The 23,400-nt window shown below is 35.4% G+C and overlaps 1 protein-coding gene across 1 annotated transcript in view; it reads right to left on the reverse strand.

Moving 5' to 3' along the window:
• The window catches only part of GALNTL6 (polypeptide N-acetylgalactosaminyltransferase like 6), a 1,153,240-nt gene that overhangs the window by 105,211 nt on the left and 1,024,629 nt on the right, over positions 1-23,400 (reverse strand). Inside the window, exon 9 of the mRNA XM_055299901.1 lies at positions 13,233-13,350. Coding sequence (XP_055155876.1) covers positions 13,233-13,350 — 118 coding nt within the window. The remainder of the gene's footprint in view (positions 1-13,232; positions 13,351-23,400) is intronic.

Consider the following 23,400-nt stretch of genomic DNA (forward strand, 5'->3'; position numbering starts at 1 on the left):
ATAGTAAAAATAAAACTGTTGCAATTAATTAATTAATTAATTATGTTCTTTTTTTTAAAATTGGAGTTTAATTTGCCAACATATAGCATAACACCCAGTGCTCATCCTGTCAAGTGCCCTCTCAGTACCTGTCACCCAGTCACCCCATCCCCCCACCCACCTCCCTTTCCACTACCCCTTGTTCGGTTCCCAGAGTTAGGTGTCTCTCATGTTCTGTCATCCTCACTGATATTTTCACTCATTTTCTCTCCTTTCCCCTTCATTCCCTTTCACTATTTTTTATATTCCCCAAATGAATGAGACCATATAATGTTTGTCCTTCTCTGATTGACTTACTTCACTCAGCATAATACCCTCCAGGTCCCTCCACGTTGAAGCAAATGGTGGGTATTTGTCGTTTCTAATGGCTGAGTAAGAATATTCCATTGTATACATAGACCACATCTTTATCCATTCATCTTTCCATGGACACCGAAGCTCCTTCCACAGTTTGACTATTGTGGACATTGCTGCTCTAAATATTGGGGTGCAGATGTCCCAGCATTTCACTGCATCTGTATCATTGGGGTAAATCCCCAGCAGTGCAATTACTGGGTCGTAGGGTAGTTCTATTTTTAACTCTTTGAGGAACCTCCACACAGTTTTCCAGAGTGGCTGCACCAGTTCACATTCCCACCAACAGTGCAAGAGGGTTCCCCTATCTCCACATCCTCTCCAACATTTGTTGTTTCCTGCCTTGTTAATTTTCCCCATTCTCACTGGTGTGAGGTGGTATCTCATTGTGGTTTTGATTTGTATTTCCCTGATGGCAAGTGATGCAGAGCATTTTCTCATGTGCTTGTTGGCCATGTCTATGTCTTTCTCTGTGAGATTTCTGTTCATGTCTTTTGCCCATTTCGTGATTGGATTGTTTGTTTCTTTGCTGTTGAGTTTAGTAATGTTGCATTCTTTTTAAAGGCCATACAATAGTCCATATTATAACTAGATAATAATTTGATCTCTGATACATATTTAAGTTTTCCATTTTTTCACCAATAAAACCAAGATTAAGATAGATATCCTTCTACATGTGCCATTTCACCCAGGTGTATGTCTTGCTGTGGGTTATGTGACTAGAAATGAAATTGAGCCAACACAGATGCACACTGAAAATTGTGTAGAATGTTTTCTAATTGCTTCCCATAGAGGACATGCAATGTTTCACTACTGTAATTGGCCGTATTTGCAAGTATCTCTTTTCCTAGAACCCATCAACCTGTTGTGTAATCGAAGTTTTGGATTATTGCCAATCTAATGGGTGAAGATATATCATTATTAGTTTTAATTTGCATTTTTCGTATAATGGAAGATGAGTAACTTTTGATATTTAAGTCATTTGTATGCTTTTTTTCTGTGAGCTGTCCCAATATTTTTTCTTTTTCTTTCTTTTTTTTTTTTTAAGATTTTATTTATTTATTCATGAGAGACAAAGAGAGAAAGAGGCAGAGACACAGGCAGAGGGAGAAGCAGGCTCCATGCAGGGAGCCCAACGTGGGACTTGATCCCGGTTCTTCAGGATCAGGCCCTGGGCTGAAGGCGGTGCTAAACTGCTGCGCCACCAGGGCAGCCCCCTAATATTTTTTCTATTTTGCTTTCCAAAACGATTTAATCTTAAAAGGATATTAGTTGCAAGTTATTTTTCTCAGATCACCATTTGTCTTTTGTGTGTTTCTTCCATTCAGAATTTTTATGTGGATAAATTAATCTTTCTTTCATTGCTTCTAGTGAATTTTTGATTTTTTTTTAAAGTCACACTTAGGAGACTTTCCCCATTTCCAGTTCTTCCAGAATTTTTGTAGTCATTTTTTTAAAAAGATTTTATTTATTTATTCATGAAAGACACAGGGACAGAGGCAGAGGGAGAAGCAGGCTCCTGATGCAGGACTTGATCCCAGGACCCCGGGATCATAACATGAGCCAAAGGCAGATGCTCAACTATTGAGCCACCCAGGTGGCCCTATAGTTCTTATATATTTCCATTTTTAATGCTTACAATGGTTTATCTTCTTGGGATCTATTTTTGTATGAAGTGTGATATAGAGATCTGACTTATTTTTTTTCTACAAAGGAGTAGTTGTCAAATACTATTTACTAAGAAATAAACTATTTTTCTCTTGATTTGAAATGTTAACTCTATCTTATACTAAATTTTCATACTTATCTGAATTTATTTAAATTCTGTGCCAAAGATATCTATTCATGCAAATTTTATTATGCATTTTATTATCAGCCATGATTAACTCTCATTGTTTTCCCAGAATTTTTCTTATTATGCTACTTATCTTTTTTGCCTTATAGTGGCACTTTTTTTTGCCACAATAGAAGCACTGTGGCTAGCTACCTCCCAATAAAATTCATGTTACCACTTTTCCTGAGATTAAATTTACAAGCATGCTTGGGGAGAATTATCTTCTTTATGAATTTTCATGTATTCAAGTCTTATGTGTCCCTCAGCACCATAATAATCTTTTTTCATGAGGTCTGGGACATTTCTTAAGCTTACTCTTAGCTGTTTTTTCCCCTAATATTGTAAATAATGTCTTCCTTTGGGGTTGTTTGTGTATGTAAAGGCTATTGTTTTCTATATATTCACACACACAACACACAACACATAAACATTTCACCCAGATAACTTAATTAAATTTCTTTTTGTTTAGTAGTTTTCCAGTTGATTTCTCTTTCATTGTTCAGGTAAGTATAGGCTAATATTATCTGTGATTAATGAAAAATTTCTCTCTTCCCTTCCAATTTTTACATTTCATATCATTTCTTGTCTAATGAAATTGCCTACTATCTCCAAAATAATACTGTGACATTAAATAGTAATTTAACTCCTAGTAATTTAATAATAGTATAGTAATAATGATTTAATTCTTTTAAAATTAGCTGATGATTTTTGAGTTGAGATTTAGCCATACAAATATATATTTATATTTAATCTTGCTATGTATTAAGCATTTTGTTCAAAAGTGGACTGCAAAATTTATCAAATGCCTCTCTATATTACCTATGGAGATGACTATCACCTTTAAAATTCACCATCAGGTGAATTATGTTAATACTTATCCCAACACTGAAACATATCCATCAAAGCTGCACTTATTTTGGTATATTAACCTTTGAATAGTTATTTTATTGTGTGATCTTTTACTGTTATTTTTTAATGTTATAATTTACAAGTAAAATATATCTACTTTTCTATCATTTTGTGCTATCCTGGTCAGAATTTGCTATCAATATTATGCTATCAATATTATGCTATCAATATTACATATTGGTTTTATAACCAATTGGAAAGATTTCTTTCTTTTCTAATATTAAGAACAATTTTTGGAAAACAGAGGATCATAGAGGAAGAAAGGATAAAATAAAACAAGACAAAATCAGAGAGGGCGACTAACCATAAGAGGCTCTTAATCATAGGAAACAAACTGAGGGTTGTTGTGGTGGTGAGGGGACAGGGTAACTGGGTGATGGATATTAAGGAGGACACGTGATGGAATGAGCACTGGGTATTACATAAGAGTGCTGAATCACTGAACTCTACCTCTGACACTAGTAACATATGATATGTTAATTAATGGAATTTAAATTTAAAAAAATTTAAAAAAGAAAAGTTTTTGGAAAACATTGCAGTAGGTGTTCTCTAAAGACTTATAAGAAACTGATAGCATTTTCTTCTTTGTTTTTGGGAGGTGAGAGCCCTTTGACACTTTTCTCTATTTCTTCTATAGTCATTAGGCAGCATGATATGCAGAATCTGAGATGCTCCCCACATCTCCCCAAATCCCACACCACAGTGTATGCACCCTTGTATAATCTCCTTCCTTTGTGTGTGGGAGAAACTGTGACTATGATGGATTTCACATCTGTAATTAGGTGACATTATGCAACAAAGGTGAAGGGATTTTGCAGATATGATTGTTGTCCCAATTTAATTGACCTTGAGTTAATCAAAGGGAGATTATCCTGGGAGGGTCTAACCTAGTCCTTGAGTCCTAAAAAGGACTGAGGGAAGGCATGGGAAGATTTTTAAATATGAGAGAAATTCTACTGGTGGCCTTGAAGAAATATGCTCTCACATTGTAAGAGGGTCACAGAAGGGGCCACATGGCAAGGACCTGAAAGTGGTATCCAAATGACAGCCAGCACAGTGGGGAGTTCAGTCCCACAACCACAAAGAGATGGGTTCTTCCAACAACCTGAGAGAACTTGAACATGGATCCATTCCTAGCTGAGCCTCTGAATAAAGGTAGAGCTGGATGAAAATTTGATTTCAGCCTTGTAAGAGCCTTAGCAGAGGCTCTGTTGAAAGATCCTGAACTTCCAACCCAAAGGTTGGGAGAAAATTCGGTGTTGTTTTAAGCCACTAGGTTTGTGGTAATTTGTTATGAAGCAACAAAAAAGGAATCTAGTCATTTCAGATATATTTTTTTCTTTCTGGACATCAATTTTGTCATTTAAATTTTATTGAAAATATCCATTCCCCCCCACATCTTAATCTATTTGGATAGAATTGAGCCAAATAATCTCTTAGAATTATTTAAATTTTTTCTAAATTCTTGCTTTTTCCCTATTATTGTTTCTTAGTTTGTGTATTGTGTTTTCTTTCTTTTTTAATGCCAGTTTTAAAAAAATTACCTTTTCCTACTTAATTAATCTGTCCGTCTCAAATTATTTATTTTTGGCTGTAAAGAACTAGCTCTCACACTATCAGTTTTGGGTTTTCCAAATCATTAATTTCTCTTTTTATGTTTGTTAATCTTTCATCCTTACTTCTTTAGGTTTATTTCATTTTTCATTTACAAACTGAATTTGGATATTTAATTTGCTTATTTTTATTCTTTATGTTAATATAAGAACTTAAGAATCTAATTTTTTTTCTGATCACTGCTTTAGCTGTATCTTCTAGGTTTTGATATATGATATTTTAACTTGAACTTTTTCCTGATATGAGTACTAAGATGAGCTCTTACAACCTCCATATCATTTCAGTTCAATACTTTTTACTTTGTTGATTTTAATTTCATTTTGTCCCTTTTTCTCAATGCTATTCTTCATGTCCCTCTATGTTTTCAGCATATCCCTTCTCCTTTGTGTTGCTTTCAGTATGACCTTCATTTTGGTGATAGTTTTATTTTTTCTCCCTTCTATTCTGACTGCTTCTACTCCTGCCCCCCCATCTCTTTCTCTTACCTTTTGATGTTTTGCCTAATCTCATAAAGTTCAGCATTTAATAGTGTTTTGCAGAGTCAAGGACCACATTAACATTTTCAAAAATTTTATGACAATGGAGAGCAACATTATTTTGGTGACCTTTTTTTTTTTCATTTTTTCTGGTCCCTTTTTTCTTGTACTATTATTATATGCTGTTTTATTTAAGAATTATTATTATTCATCTTTTTTTATTATTCATCTTTGAATGGAAAGAATTCTTACCAGTTAGAGTAAGTATTCACTTTATGACTCAAAATTCATGTGAAAGTGAATTAGTTTAGCCTATGTTTGTTCACCTCTAACAGGAACTGGCTGCTGCAGGGTGGCTTGCATAACAGCGATCTTTTCTCCATTTTGCCTCAATAACAGCATGCTTCCTGCAAATATGGCTCATCTAACTATCTCTCTTTTAGAACTGTTCCTACCTTCTGATTTGCTGCTGCTCTTCTGTGCAAAACTTCATCAAGGGAAGCCCTGGCCACGAGTAACCACACCTGTTGCTATTGTTTCAAACAAGTGTTGTTGATTTCCCCTCTTAGGATGTGCCAATTACTCTGGGGACTTGAGATCTGCTGGCTTCAAGTGGGATTTGTAGCTGTGGTCATTCCATCTTTCAATGGTCTTGTTTTATCATCGCTGAGAACACTGTTACTGCATATGACATTCTTATTCTTACATTGTGGTTGGGCATAAGATATCTGATAATTTCAAGGATAAAGTTGGTATTTTGTTTCTGCTTCTAGTTCTCCTTTTTTGAGTGATCTTGCAGAGAAGATCTTTTTTATTTTAAAGCTATAAATCTATTGTCATTGAGAACATTCAATTGTTGAAGTATAAGTTTACTTAAAATTTTTTGGTGGCTAAGTACCACATAGTGAACTTTAAATTTAGCTAATTTTGTGGAGTTATTAATTTTGATTGTTTAAATACAAATAAAATTCATGTTTGTTTGAGAAGCTCTGTAATGAGGTTAAGCTCTAGAATATATCGTTTGCTGAGCTATAACAATTCCAAATTAATGGCTTTATCTTGTTTGAATAAAGAACTGAATGTTTTATACTCAATAATTAGTCCCTATTGTGTTTATTCAATTCTTCGTGTGTGTGTGTATATTCAATTCTTATTGAATACCTATTGCATTTTGAAGATAGTAAGAAAATAAGTTTTATATTAAATCATAACAAGAGTTGTCAGCCTTCATATTTAATAAAAATCATATAGGAAGAAACTGCATTTCCTTTTTTTAAGTGGTTTCAGAGAGTGACAGTAGCTACTTTTTTTTTTTTATCAATTGCATGAAGTCTTCTATTTATCTAGCTTAGAGAAATTAGGTTAATGGCTTTGAGAGCAAACCTGAATTCTAATCCTTGCTTTAATATTAACTAGGCAATGGCCTGTTTCACAATTAGGAAATAGAAGTTATATTTTTACCTTGCATTAGTGTTGAATAGCATAAGAAATTAAATTCAATGACCTTTAAGTGCTAACTCATTACTTTTTCTTGTTAAAGGATCAAGTAATTGTTACCATCACCACAGGAAGAATAGAATGTCCAGAACTTTGGAACACAGGTAGCTCCGTGTAAAAGATTTTACAAGTCACAAAGGGATTTAAAAAAACCCCACAAAACCCCCAGGATGCTGTTTATTAAAATCTCAGACATATTGTAGTTACTCTAAAGTGAATATATTTATTTGTGTGTGGTAGGATTATAACTTGAAGTACTCATCTGGTCACGCTCAATGTGTTTTCCATTTTCTCTTTTTATTCCAGGAGCATTTTCTTCCCTAGCTACACCATAGTAGAAACAAAGATTCAAAGAAACCCCAGAGGCTTATTTTTGAGCTGATTTTTTTTTTTTGGCCACTTTATAGAGATGACACAAGACTGGATCTGAGGGAAGGAAAAGAAGGGACAACAATAAAACAAGAGAGGTCCTTGGTTTGTAGGTCCAGGATACAGAGGGCAAGAGTTCAGCACTGTAAAACATTGCCATGAAACATCCTTGGGCAGCTATCCTGCCATCAGGGCACTGGGGCACCTGGGTGGGGCTAAAGACCGGAAAGAAGAGCCTCACCCTAGACCTGAATGGAATAAGTGAGAACATTACCTGTATGCAAAGGTAGCAACACACCTGCCTCTGCTGCATGAGCTTTTTCTTATTAGACTAAAAGTTTCTTTTTTTAAAAAAGATTTTAATTATTCATGAAAGAGGGAGAGATAGATAGATAGATAGATAGATAGAGACAAAGAGAGCACAAGCAGGGGTAAAGGCAGAAGGAGAGGGAGAAGCAGACTCCCCTTGGAGCTGGGAGCCGGATGTGGAGCCTGATCCCAGGACCTGGAGATCATGACCTGAGCCAAAGGAAGATGCTTAGCCATTTGAGCCACCCAGGTGCCCCTAGATTGAAAGTTTCTGACAGCAAGGACTAAATCTCTGGTTAGTCAAGTCAATGTATTAATCATCACTCTATTCTTTCTGCGAATGTATTGAATGGTATTCATACTATGGTGAACCTGCACTGAATACAGGTTATATTGAGTACACCTGGAATCTATTGCTCCCAGCAGTGAAGTTACACGCTTACCTCAAAGGAAGCATGTAACTTTTGCCTTTCTTCCCAAATGTGATTATGCTAGCTTAAAAAAATTATAATTATGTAACTTAATTAAATATCACTTAAACTGATGAAATATGGTTATGAAAGCAGAGAGAATTGTTGTTCATGCCAAAACTAATTTGAGGAGTTTGGAAAGATTGGGTTGTTATTTTAAAAATTTGCTGTCAAATTAAGTATGGATGGAGTAACAATAAAAGATTGGGCAGAATTATGAAAAAATTGAAAGGATTCTGTTATCATATTAAGAGAGCTTCCAAGTGTCTTTAGGTTCTCATTCTGCTGAAAGGAAACCAAACTGGAACTCATAGCAAAGGCAGTATGGGTATGGTTCTTGGACCTCTACCTTTATTCCAATCTATGGACCCAAATGCAGAAGGAAAAACTTTGACCTCTCTTACATTAGAAGGCTGGTGAATAAATGCACATTTATATGTTTTACTTTAGAGGAATTTTTAATGTAGTTTTTTTTTTTTGCTTTCCTGCTCTAATTGATGGTTATTTTTAATGGATGAAAGACTCATCTCTGTTGTACTTGATCCAAGGACTTCTACTGGGCTTCCTTTGCCTTTTTCTGCAGAGTCTAGCTTGCATGGTACATACTCAAGGTGAAGGTTGCTGATTAATATTAACAGGGAGAATAAACAAATTTCTCAGGAATAGAATAAAGTCTGGTTAGTTAAAATCTCTGCAATAAATAGGGATAGAAATGGAAATATGAGTTTCTATCTTTTGGAAAGGAAAGAAAAACACTAGTAAGTTGGTTTTCTGGGTAGATTCAGACAGGTGATGCAGAAAACTGATGGCAAGACTCATGGTTTATGATTCAGTACATTCATTTGATTTGTGTGGTAATTGACTGAATTTTCAGGAGAGGAAAATAAAGCAACTTAGGAAATAAATGAATGTGGATATAGGTTGGAAGGGGAAAGAATACAGGAAGGGAGGTAAGCAAACAGGCTATTGCATATGTCTTGAGTTATTACTGTGATATGGAAATAAAATATATTCCAGACAGTACTAATGAGGAGTAATTGCAGTGAATTGATTCTCTAGCTGTCACTGCAAAGTAAGCTCCATCAAAGCTAGAATCTTCTCACATTTATCTTTGCATCTTAAGAGTTTATCCCAGAGTTGGCACACAGTAATTAATAAATAAGTGTCTGTTGAATGAATTAATGACAGAAAAGCCCTGAAATGTTATGAGACATAAAATATCCTTGAATGTCTGAATCTTAAACTCAACACATGGAAAGGATGACAGCACATAAGAAAGGTGATTGTGTAGTGTGTTACCCCAGTAAGAACTTTGAAGCAGGCTTCCAGGTTTGTTAGATTAATTCTAGGACATAGGGTAGCCACAGCCATCTCTCCTGGAGGCTGGCATGTTTCTGCAGAGCCAAGGCTAGTTATCAAGGGCTCTTTCCTGACTGCAAATGGCCCAAGAAATGCTGGATCAATGTGAGACCACATTGATAAGCCTCTAGAGGTGGAAAAGAACAGCTCAAACCAAGTTGAATGCTCTTCTATCTGGGTCTAAGCTTTATGTCATGTCCCAGAGAATGTGGTGGGATACAATCCCTGGGCTTCATCCCAAATTTCTTGTGGCTGAGTAATTAGTGTGTATTGCTCATTTTTACTTACTGAAAAGAGTTTTCTATGATTGAAGGGCAGATCTTTTGAAAATGCTAACATTTGGACCTTTATCTTTGGAGAGTGGATGTAAAAAGACACTCTGAAAAGTCAGAGACCCGTTACACTTTAATATTATTTCAATGGGTCAAATGGTAGACAACATTTAAAAGTGTGGGTTATCTCTTTTGCGCTACACTGTGCAGTCTGTTTTGGGTTCATCATTGTTTCCAGGTGCAATTACAAAATGAGTACCTGGAACAAGGCCTGGAATAAATTAGATGCTCAATAAAACCTTGTTGAACGACTGACTGAATGTTTCTTTCTCCTCCCTAGCAGCTGGCTAACCTAGCAACATTTCAAAGACAGCTGGATAATTCAGGGCCATTCAGGAGTTCAGATTCATACTGAATGAGATTGAAGACTGGGCAGACAGATCATTTCTCTAGAGAGCTCTTTTCCTCAACTGCCTGCTGAAAATTACACTTGTGTTGGCTTTTATGTTATGGCATGAAATCTACTCATCTAATTAGGGGTTAGAAAAAGAAAGGAGATTTACAGAAAAAGAAAATTGAGGAGCACTCTTAACCAAATACTGTATGACCAAAAACGAAGCCCTCAATGTACAGCAGAATTTTCTAGAAATAGTTTATTTAGTGATGGAACCTTGTCATAAACTGTGGTAAAATGATTCTTTGATTAAAGAGTAGACAGCGAGCAATGATGCCTGATAATGACCATAGATAGAGATAGTTTGAATTGGAGCTTGTAAGTTCTACACTTAAAATAATTTCTATAGTACAGTGTGAAAGAGCCTTGCAATCTCTTAGTTATCCATATGTATTTCCTGGATCTCGTGTGCTAGCTAATGTATATCTTCCAGTGCTTTGCCCTGTAAAATTAATCCTAATTTATGGAATATGTCCCAGATTGCAGATGTTTGATTTTTCTTTTATTTTTAATACCATTTCACAGGCTTTGATGTGTATGGTTCTTTTGATTCCTTTCACATGGAGAAAATTCTCCTTGCTTCGATGCAAATTCTAACCATGCCTGTTTAAGTTTGTCTTCCTCATGTTACAAATACTAATAGGGAGGGACAGGAACCCCAAGGTCAGGACACAACAGCAAGAAGAATGAAGGGATATGTCTGAAATGGGACCCTGTAAGAAAGAGCTGTTGCCAAAGAATCTGTCATTCCAACCAAACAACCTGGGGCAATTTAGTCTTGAACTTCCAGCGCTGTTGCCATGGTTTCTAGACAAAGGCGACAGGGCTGTATTCCAATTATATCCTTCAGAATAACAGATAACTGAAAAATAGGAAATGGGGTAATAAAATTTCAGGTCACCCAGAAGAAGTGTGATAGATACAAGTGACACAGAATGAGAGACGCAAGTCTATGTTTGTTTAAGAAATGCTTTTGTGATTTAGAATGCAAATGTATATTGTGCAAGTCCTCTAGGCTTCCCATAGCAATTTTATCCATCATTCAGCTCGATATTCAAAGCCGAGTATCTCTCGCCTAATGTTCCTGATAACATTTTAAACTTAAAGAATCTGTGAATTAACAGTATTTAAGAAAAAAAAATCTTTAACAGTGAAAAGTAGAAAAGCATCCCTTGAATTCTGAAGATATTGCAGATACAACAATACTATTTTTTCCCTTAATGCTGGGGTCAAACGTAATAATCTCTTTTTTCTAGTTGAAGGTATTCTTGCAAACTGTGCACCTAGCTTTGAGCCATGTCTGATAATCAGTATTATTTTTCCAGGGTCAGCAGTAAGTTTACTGTCATCCTATTGGCTGAAGATACTTGCCTTTTCAATGAGAGGAAACTTTATGTAGAGATTAATGGGTTCACAATGAACTCTAGAGTGGTACTGGTAGGACTGGTTCTGTATTCTTTGCAGTGAAGCAGAAATGGAGCATTTTAATCCCAAAGCAGCACTAGGTAATTTATATAATCTTTAAAGTATTTAAGTATTTAAAAAATACTTTTTAATGTAAAGTCTTTAAAATGTTCAGTCTCAGTTTCTTCATTTGTAAAATGGAATAACACCTACCTCTTGGAGTCGTGTCTTTAAATTAGATGATGTATACCAAACATTTAGCTCAGCATCTGGCACATGCCAGTAAGTAAATGTAGTTTTGTCATCGTTATTACTATTAAACTACCTTCTGTCATATACACTGTGATTAGTAATGAAGCTATTACTATAACAGAGAAACAAACAAAATTGGTAAATTTAAGGATTTAAAACTCCATATCTACAAAAAGGTTTTTTTTTTTTTTTTTTACAAAAAGGTTTTTAAAGCGTGTTTTAGATGTGAGATTAGATGTGTTTGAATGATGGTGAAAAAAGGCACAAATTTACCAAATGGTATCTCAAGCACTACTGCCCGAAGACTGAGACAGAAACCTCTAGATGTCCTGAAACCTACAATCATGCCTCCTCAGTTTCTCCTTAAGGATATTTATTTTTTTGACACTGTGAGGACAACATAACACTTTTGTTAACATATTGAATATAGCTGTTACAGTTTTATAAAGATCAGTTTTATCATTTTCTTTCTCTGCATAAATTCAAAGACTTTAGTTGGATTCTTAAACTGAAATTTACTGTACTCAGGATTATTTTTTCCTCATCAAGAATTGGTTTGGTTTTATAAATAGAAGTAATTAGGAAAAATGATTTATTTAGTAAGAGATTGTTTTTTAGTATGATAAATCTTGCAAAATCAATCTATCTTCTGTATAAATAATGACAATGATAAAAAAAAGAAAACGAATTTCTTTTCCTTTATGAACTTGCTTTTTCAAAAAAAAACATCTTGGAGGTTCAGAATACAACCTTTCACACAGTTTATTTTGCTTTGCTTGGCTGGTTTTCATATGTTATAGTGAATTCCTTTCATTCATAAACCCTGAAACTTGAATTCTATCATATGTCTGTACATATATATAATAAAATATATAATTTTACTGAGTATTTATGGTCAAAGTAAGTAGAGACCTGGGCAATTTCAGATAAAAATGTGTAAAAACAATCATATATTATGGAATTATATGAAGAAGAGCCTTATTTTGTTATTCATATTTTAAATTACTCTTCTGTTACTGAAATTTTGGAACAACTGATTATGATTAAAATATGAACCATTATTTCTAAAATAAATACAAAGGGCACAAACTCCAGTAACCCAATTACTTTTGTCTTAATTCATTTTATCTGTGTGGTTTATTTTTTATTTTTTTAAAGACACAGAAAGAAAGAGAGAGGCAGAGACACAGGCAGAGGGAGAAGCAGGCTCCATGCAGGGAACCCAATGTGGGACTTGATCCCAGGTCTCTAGGATCATGGCCTGGGCCAAAGGCAGGTGCTGAACCACTGATCCACCCAGGGATCTCCCTACCTATGTGGTTTAAATGCTATAAAAGGAATGTTTTGTCGGTGGAGCAGCAGGTCTGTTGGCACACCAAGTTTTCTGCCTGCAAATGGGATTTTGAATTATATCTTTTATGCATTTCTTTGATGGCATTCCTATATCCCACTGAATGCATCAGAAGGAAGCACCTTCTCTCATCCAAAAGCTGACTTGGAAAGATGACATAGCTATTTTTGTTGTCATGCTGTAACATAGGTCACAAAACAGAATGACGACACTCTATGGGAATCATCAAGTTTATATAGACAGAGTTTAAGAGGATCTTGGTAACTTACCTTAAAAGAGATTTCGTATTGTTCTCCTCCCCAGATTTCTAAACCTGGATCATAGCCACCCAATTCCCAAAACCATTTTCGATTCACAGCAAAGAGACCTCCAGCCATAACAGGAGACCTGTGAAATGGATAAAATAATTTTTAGACTAAGAACATTTGTTTAGAAAAAAATAAAAGTGAACTTCAAGATATGCATGACTCTTCAGTACTTGTTTTTTTATAAGTGGATATATGGTTCTCATTTGGTCTCTAATTGCTCTTTGAATCATCATGAGCTTTAAACTTTGTGCTTCAAGTTCTAATGCAATTAATGTCCTGTAGAGCCACATTTACTCCATATATTTATCATTAGAGAGAAATACATGACTGTTAGTGACTGATATACTGAGAGGTATCATTCAATTTTATGACTTTTCCTTAAGTGAGAGGAATCTTGCACTATCAGACAGATAAAAACATAGAAAACACTCTTATAGACAAATTTTTGATTTAATCTCTTAGTACATATTCACCAAGAATTTCCTGCTGTAAAATGGTCACGTCCGTTTTGCAGACTATGAGATGATCAGTAGAGTAAAATTGAGAATTGGTTATTTAATTAAGATGCCAAAGATGGAATTTAAACTAGGCCTTTTTTTTTATAAATTAATTTTTATTGGTGTTCAATTTACCAACATACAGAATAACACCCAGTGCTCATCCCGTCAAGTGTCCCCCTCCGTGCCCGTCACCCATTCACCCCCACCCCCCGCCCTCCTCCCCTTCCACCACCCCTCGTTCGTTTCCCAGAGTTAGAAGTCTTTATGTTCTGTGTCCCTTTCTGATATCTCCCACACATTTCTTCTCCCTTCCCTTATATTCCCCTTCACTATTATTCATATTCCCCAAATGAGTGAGAACATACACTGTTTGTCCTTCTCCGATTGACTTACTTCACTCAGCATAATACCCTCCAGTTCCATCCACGTTGAAGCAAATGGTGGGTATTTGTTGTTTCTAATGGCTGAGTAATATTCCATTGTATACATAAACCACATCTTCTTTATCCATTCATCTTTCGATGGGCACCGAGGCTCCTTCCACAGTTTGGCTATTGTGGACATGGCTGCTAGAAACATCGGGGTGCAGGTGCCCCGGCGTTTCATTGCATCTGAATCTTCGGGGTAAATCCCTAACAGTGCAATTGCTGGGTCGTAGGGCAGGTCTATTTTTAATTCTTTGAGGAACCTCCACACAGTTTTCCAGAGTGGCTGCACCAGTTCACATTCCCACCAACAGTGTAAGAGGGTTCCCTTTTCTCCACATCCTCTCCAACATTTGTTGTTTCCTGCCTTATTAATTTTCCCCATTCTCACTGGTGTGAGGTGGTATCTCATTGTGGTTTTGATTTGTATTTCCCTGATGGCAAGTGATGCAGAGCATTTTCTCATGTGCATGTTGGCCATGTCTATGTCTTCCTCTGTGAGATTTCTCTTCATGTCTTTTGCCCATTTCATGATTGGATTGTTTGTTTCTTTGGTGTTGAGTTTAATAAGTTCTTTATAGATTTTGGAAACTAGCCCTTTATCTGATATGTTATTTGCAAATATCTTCTCCCATTCTGTAGGTTGTCTTTGAGTTTTGTTGACTGTATCCTTTGCTGTGCAAAAGCTTCTTATCTTGATGAAGTCCCAATAGTTCATTTTTGCTTTTGTTTCTTTTGCCTTCGTGGATGTATCTTGCAAGAAGTTACTGTGGCCAAGTTCAAAAAGGGTGTTGCCTGTGTTCTCCTCTAGGATTTTGATGGAGTCTTGTCTCACATTTAAATCTTTCATCCATTTTGAGTTTATCTTTGTGTATGGTGCAAGAGAGTGGTCTAGTTTCATTCTTCTGCATGTGGATGACCAATTTTCCCAGCACCATTTATTGAAGAGACTGTCTTTCTTACAGTGGATCGTCTTTCCTCCTTTGTCGAATATTAGTTGACCATAAAGTTCAGGGTCCATTTCTGGATTCTCTATTCTGTTCCATTGGTCTATGTGTCTGTTTTTGTGCCAGTACCACACTGTCTTGATGACCACAGCTTTGTAGTACAACCTGAAATCTGGCATTGTGATGCCCCCAGATATGGTTTTCTTTTTTAAAATTCCCCTGGCTATTCGGGGTCTTTTCTGATTCCACACAAATCTTAAAATAATTTGTTCTAAGTCTCTGAAAAAAGTCCATGGTATTTTGATAGGGATTGCATTGAACGTGTAAATTGCCCTGGGTAGCATTGACATTTTCACAATATTAATTCTGCCAATCCATGAGCATGGAATATTTTTCCATCTCTTTGTGTCTTCCTCAATTTCTTTCAGAAGTGTTCTATAGTTTTTAGGGTATAGATCCTTTACCTCTTTGGTTAGGTTTATTCCTAGGTATCTTATGCTTTTGGGTGCAATTGTAAATGGGATTGACTCCTTAATTTCTCTTTCTTCAGTCTCATTGTTAGTGTATAGGAATGCCATTGATTTCTGGGCATTGATTTTGTATCCTGCCACGCTACCAAATTGCTGTATGAGTTCTAGCAATCTTGGGGTGGAGGCTTTTGGGTTTTCTATGTAGAGTATCATGTCATCGGCGAAGAGGGAGAGTTTGACTTCTTCTTTGCCAATTTGAATGCCTTTAATGTCTTTTTGTTGTCTGATTGCTGAGGCTAGGACTTCCAATACTATGTTGAATAGCAGTGGTGAGAGTGGACATCCCTGTCTGGTTCCTGATCTTAGGGGAAAGGCTCCCAGTGCTTCCCCATTGAGAATGATATTTGCTGTGGGCTTTTCGTAGATGGCTTTTAAGATTAAACTAGGCCTTTTTATCTATACCCTAAAAACTATAGAACACTTCTGAAAGAAATTGAGGAAGACACAAAGAGATGGAAAATATTCCATGCTCATGGATTAGAAGAATTAATATTGTGAAAATGTCAATATTACCCAGGGCAATTTGCACGTTTAATGCAATCCCTATCAAAATACCATGGACTTTCTTCAGAGAGTAGGAACAAATTATTTTAAGATTTGTGTGGAATCAGAAAAGACCCCGAATAGCCAGGGGAATTTTAAAAAAGAAAACCATATGTGGGGGCATCACAATGCCAGATTTCAGGTTGTACTACAAAAGCTGTGGTCATCAAGACAGTGTGGTACTGGCACAAAAACAGACATATAGACCAATGGAACAGAATAGAGAACCCAGAAGTGGACCCTGAACTTTATGGTCAACTAATATTCAATAAAGGAGGAAAGACTATCCACTGTAAGAAAGACAGTCTCTTCAATAGATGGTGCTGGGAAAATTGGACATCCACATGCAGAAGAATGAAACTAGACCACTCTCTTTCACCATACACAAAGATAAACTCAAAATGGATGAAAGATCTAAATGTGAGACAGGAGTCCATCAAAATCCTAGAGGAGAACACAGTCAACACCCTTTTTGAACTTGGCCACAGTAACTTCTTGCAAGATTCATCCGCGAATGCAAAAGAAACAAAAGCAAAAATGAACTATTGGGACTTCATCAAGATAAGAAGCTTTTGCACGGCAAAGAATACAGTCAACAAAACTAAAAGACAACCTACAGAATGGGAGAAGATATTTGCAAATGACATATCAGAGAAAGGGCTAGTATCCGAGATCTATAAAGAACTTATTAAACTCAACAGCAAAGAAACAAACAATCCAATCATGAAATGGGCAAAAGACATGAACAGAAATCTTACAGAGGGAGACACAGACATGGCCAACAAGCACTTGAGAAAATGCTCCGCATCACTTGCCATCAGGGAAATACAAATCAAAACCACAATGAGATCCCACCTCACACCAGTGAGAACAGGGAAAATTAACAAGGCAGGAAACAACACATGTTGGAGAGGATGCAGAGAAAAGGGAACCCTCTTACACTGTTGGTGGGAATGTGAACTGGTGCAGCCACTCTGGAAAACTGTGTGGAGGTTCCTCAAAGAGTTAAAAATAGACCTGCCCTACGACCCAGCAATTGCACTGCTGGGGATTTACCCCAAAGATACAGATGCAATGAAACGCCGGGACACCTGCACCCCGATGTTTCTAGCAGCAATGTCCACAATAGCCAAACTGTGGAAGGAGCCTCGGTGTCCATCGAAAGATGAATGGATAAAGAAGATGTGGTTTATGTATACAATGGAATATTACTCAGCCATTAGAAACGACAAATACCCACCATTTGCTTCAACGTGGATGGAACTGGAGGGTATTATGCTGAGTGAAGTAAGTCAATCGGAGAAGGACAGTGTATGTTCTCATTCATTTGGGGAATATGAATAATAGTGAAAGGGAATAAAGGGGAAAGGATAAAAAATAAGTGGAAAATATCAGAAAGGGAGACAGAACATGAAGACTCCTAACTCTGGGAAACGAACGAGGGGTGGTGGAAGGGGAGGAGGTCGGGGGGTGGGGGTGACTGGGTGGCGGGCACTGAGGGGGGCACTTGACGGGATGAGCACTGGGTGTTATTCTGTATGTTGGCAAATTGAACACTAATAAAAAATAAATTTATTATTAAAAAAATAAAGGAGTTCATGACCACTAAAAAAATAAAAATAAAAAATAAACTAGGCCTTTTTACTAATTATTTTATTATTTTTAGGCTTTCTCTGCTTTTCCAAGAACTATTCCTTTTGATCAAACAATAATTCTCAAGTATTTCCTTCCTATTAGGACACAGTATAGTCCCCTGCTATGTAATGAGATAATTTATAATCATTGGGCCCTGTCCTAAAATTTTTGAAGTTTAAAGGTAGCTCTATGGCGATCCCTGGGTGGCTCAGCGGTTTAGTGCCTGCCTTTGGCTTAGGGCCTGATCCTGGGGTCCCGGGATTGAGTCCCACATCAGGCTCCCTGCATGGAGTCTGCTTGTCCCTCTGCCTGTGTCTCTGCCTCTTTCTCTCTGTGTCTCTCATGAATAAATAAATAAAATCTTTAACAATAAAAAAAAGGTATCTCTAGTTTATGCTGGGTTCTTGGATAAAAGTTTTACCCAATTCCTTTGATTTATCCTCACTACAATCCTGTGAATATCATTCTTATATACTGTTTGAAAAAGCAGGTAGAGAGAGGAAAGGACCAGGGGGCTGGAGCTAGTGGTTGTACAGGGGATGGAGCACGTCTTCTGATTTCAAAGTCTTTGAGCTCTTCCATGATATAGTTTCCGTTACAGTGTTTGGGTGTGAAAAGAGATGAATACATAAATATAGATATAAAACAATTAGAGAATGCCCTTATGCAGACAAAGCCAATCTATAAAAACACACATTTCCAACACAGTTTTTGTGATAGTTTTGAAAAAATTTTGAAACAAAGGATGTTTATAAATAAGAGTACAAGGCATTCAATGTTGAAGATACACATTTAAAAATATGCCTAAACATATTAGACATACCGATTTATACACCAACTGAAGGCTTGCTCATGGTAAGTTTTATGAGACACTTCAGCAACATAAACCTGAATTTGTTTGTGTGCTATATATTTCAAAAAGAAATTGTATGTTAAAATGGTATTTGGCATCATTACTTCAGTTTAAGATATTTTTTAATGTGTAGACTCTATGTTGATGGGAAGATTGCAAGGCAGAAAAGGGGATTATTATCCCATCTAGGAAAGTGATCAGGTTTAAAAAAAATAACCCGAAGAATCTCATGCAATTTTAAGTTCTGTTTGAAATAAAAACCCTAGAATCAGATGTAACCCACTTTATCCCTCTCTCCAGCAGCCTAATCTTTTCCCATTTTCCATGCCCTGAATCTCAGGGCAGAATTATAACTGTAGCTGGAACAAATTAGAACTGGAACATATATGGGGGGCAGTTCCCCCATGAACACACTCCCACAGTATAACCTCTGTTTCTGCAGGGCTTGGGCACATGTAATGAGGACTTCTCAATCCTATTCGAACTGAACCAGAAATGGAAAAATCTTAAGCCATATAAGAGTATTCTCATTCAATCATGTAAAATACGAGACCAAAGTGCATAAAAATTTATGCTGTGCAGAAGAAATCTCAAAACTAGAAAGATCATAGATTTAGAATTACAGAAATTAGTAAGAGAAAGACCTATTTTGATCTTTTGTTTGTAGGTATGTATTGTATATAATTTTTTGGAAACACAGTATCTTGTTTTCTTAATAAGTTTATGAATAAAACCATGTAGTGTATTCTAAGTTGATTTTAGATATAACAAAATGAATTCAAATGGATCCTTTTGGCCTTCACTGATGTTTTTACCAAGCTCCAAATAAATTAATGTTTCCTTTCTGATTAGTGTGAATGACTGGTAAGAAACCAACTTTTTATTTATGTGCGTATTTACTCATATTTGTCCATTAATCTTTTAAACAGCTTACTTGAGGTACAATGGTATACAATGGATTGCACATATTTTAAGTATACAATTTGATGAGTGTTGACTTATGTATATATATACCCCTGTGCAGCGATCACCACATTCAAGACTATGAACATACTTGTCACCCTCCTAAATTTTCTTGTAATCCCTCTCTTCTGACCTCGTTCCCTTTGTCTAGGCAACCACTGGTCTGCTGTCTATTACTATATATTAGCTTGCAGTTTCTAGAATTTTATGTAAATGTAATCATATACAATTTGTTTTCTTTTTCTGGGTAGGTCTGGCTTCTTTTTTTCAGTAAAATTATTTTTAGCTTCATCTATGTTTAGCATGTATTAATAGTTCACTCCTTTTTTATTGCTGAGTAGTATTCCATTTCACTGAACATAGCACAGTTTGATTATCCATTCATTTATTGTTGGGCATTTGGGTTGTGTCTAGTTTTGAGCTGTTACAAACAAAGCTGCTATGAATCTGGTTAACTAGTCTTTGTATGGACATATGCTTTCATTTCTTTCTTGAGGAAATTCCTAGGAGTGGAATGACTAGATCATATGATGGGTATATGTTTAACTTTCAAAGATACTGTCAAACTCTTTTCCAAAGTGGCTGTACCATTTTATATAGAGTTCTAGTTGCTACATTTTCTCACCAATACTCGATATGAGCAGTGTTTTGAAGTTTAGATATTATGATAGGGATAATTGTATCTTAGGGTGGTTTCCATGATAATTAATGACTTTGAACATGTCTGTGTCACCTTCTCTCATTTTCCTTGTCAGTCTGGCTAGAGGTTTACCAATTTTATTGATCTGCTTAAAGAACTAGCTTTTGGTTTCACTGATTTTTCTCTGTTGTTTTCACTTATAGTTCATCGATTTCTCTTTAGTTTTTATAGTTTTAATCTTCTACTTACTTTGTGTTTAATTAGCTCTTCTTTTTCTCATTATTTAAGGTAGAAGCTGAGGTAATTGATTTGAGAGTTTTCTTTTTTCTAATATAGGTATTGAGTACTACAAATCTCCCCTAAGCAGAATTCCACAAAAAATGATATACAGTGTTCTCATTTTCATTATGTTTGAAATATTTCCTAACTTCTCTTTTGTTTTCTTTCTTTGATCCATCCACATGTTATATAGACATGTGTAATTTAGTTTCCAAATATTTAGGTTTTTTTTTTATAGATAATCCCTTTACTTATTCAAGACTTTTTTTATCCAAGGATTTTTAAGAGATTTTTTTTTGTTCTTAATTCTAATTTAATTCTATTGTACTCAGATAATATACTTTGTATGACTGATTTCTTTCAAATTTATTATGACTTTTGAATGGCTTAGAATAGGCCTATCTTGATAAATGTTCCATATACATTTGATAAGAATGCATATTCTATTGCTGTTGAGTGGAGTGGCCTATAAATATTTATTAGGTAAAGTTGGTTGATAGTGTTCTTCAAGTGCTATATATTCTTATTGGTTTTCTGTTTCCTTGTTCTATTAATTATAGAGAGAGGGATATTGTAATCTATAACTATAATTCTAAATTTGTCTTTTTCTTTGTGTTCTTCTATCAGTTTTTTGCTTCATGTATTTTTTAGCTCTGTTAATAAGTACATAAATGTCTAGGATTTTATGTGCTTTTGATGAATTAACCTTTCCCTAGTTATGAAGTGGCTTTTATCACCTCTGGTAGTATTCTTTGCTTTACCCCTTCAGTTTTCCTTGGATTTGTACTACTTAAACACTAATATTTATAACTTTTATATCTTTTTACTTTATTAAAAAAAGCTTTGGTGTCTGTAAAGTGGTTTTCTTGTTGGCAGCATAGATTTGCATCTTGCTATTTTATAATCTCTGCCTTTTAATTGGGTTATATAGATCACTTACTTTTAATATGATTATTCATGTGATTAAGCTTTAAATTATCATCTTCTTTGTTTTTCATTTGTCCCATTAAAAAAAAAGATTTTATTTATTTATTTGAGAGAAAGTGAATGAGAGAAAGCACAAGACGGGGAGGGACAGAGGGAGAGGGAGAGGGAGAAGCAATATCCCCTGTTGAGCAGAAAGCCTGCACAGAGCTCCATCCAAAGTTGCTGGGATCATGACCAAACTGAAGGCATATGCCTAACTGATTGAGCCACTTAGGCTCCCCCCTATTTGTCTCATTTATTATTTCCTTTTCCATATTTTCATTCATTGAATATTTTCTGTGATTCCATTTAGTGTCCTTTTTAACTTAACAGAGACTCCTTGTTTTTTTTACTTTAGTGGTTGCTTTAGGGTTTATATCATACATATTTATTTTTGGATCAGTTTACCTTCTAGTTACCTTCCATTGTACAACTATACATAAATTATAAAAACCTTTTGATAGAATGCTTTCATTTATCTTCCCCCAACTTTTGTACTTTGTTACCATACATTTTACTTTTCCACATGTTATGAATCCCACTTATGTTATTTTTATTTTTGTTAAGCAATTATCTTTCAAAAAGACTGAAAAATAAAATGCAATATATGCAAAATTATACTATAAACATCATTTTTGTTTCCTTAATTCTTTTGTATGGACCAGATTTCCATCCTTCCATCTTTCTGCTTAAATGATTTTCTTTAACATTTCTTGTAGTGGGAGTTTGATCTTCTGCATTTATGAAAACAACTTGTCATCTACATTTTCAAAGATACTTTTATTGGCTATAGAATATAGGCCTAACAGCTTTTTTCTTTCAATCCTCTAAAGATGTTGCTTACTCTCTTCTCATTTGCATTGTTTTCCATAAAAAATGTATTTTTATCTTTGTTTTTCTGTACATAATGAGTTTTCTCCCCCCACCGGCTGCTTAAGATCTTCTCTATATGATTGGATCTGAGCTATTATCTAAGACATGACACATGTTATGTGCTTTTCTTGGTGTAGTTACTTGTGCTTGGGATTACTTGAGTTTCTTGGATCTGTATGTATAGTTTTCATGAAATTTGAACAATTCTTGGGCATTATTTCTTTCAGTATTCTTTTTGTTCCTACCTTTTATTCATATCTTCCAGGGAATCCAATTATACACTTCGTTTATCTCCATAACTTCTCTTTTTGTGTTTCATTTTGGGTGCTATATCTTCCAGTTTACTACTACTCTCTCTCTCTTTTTTCTTTGGTAATGTCTAATCTGATAATTCCATCCAAAGCGTTTTTAATCTTACACTGTTTTTTACCTTTAAGATTTTTATTTTAGTCTTTTTATATCTTACATGTCTCTGCTTAACATTCTGAACATGTAGAACACTGTTATCATTACAATCCTAATGTCCTTATCTATTGACGCTTAGGTCTTAGTTTCCACTGGCTGAATTATCTACTCATTATGGGCTATATACTGACTCGACTGGTAATTTTTTCATCAGGTTCTAGAACTTTTACATTTTGGGGTGCTGGATATTTTGATATTTTTTTAAACATTTTGTTCTGGGATGCAGTTACATTACTTGGAAATAGTTTGACCCTTTTGGGTTTTGTTCTTACAGTTTATTAAGCAGGACTAGAGTAGTGCATAATCTAGGGCAAATTATTCACTACTCTTAAGGACAGACTTTCTGTGTGCTCTACTGAATGTCCTACAAATCACCAAGTTTGTCAGTCTGTCTGGTGGGAACAGACACTATTCCCAGACTTCTGTTTGTTATGGGCACTATTTTTCCTAATTCTTTCGAATGTTTGTTGGTTTGCTTTTCCCAGTGTTGGGTAGTTTCTTCACACACAT

Source organism: Nyctereutes procyonoides, unplaced genomic scaffold, assembly GCF_905146905.1.
Source record: "Nyctereutes procyonoides isolate TBG_1078 unplaced genomic scaffold, NYPRO_anot_genome, whole genome shotgun sequence".
Classification (NCBI taxonomy): Eukaryota; Metazoa; Chordata; class Mammalia; order Carnivora; family Canidae; genus Nyctereutes; species Nyctereutes procyonoides.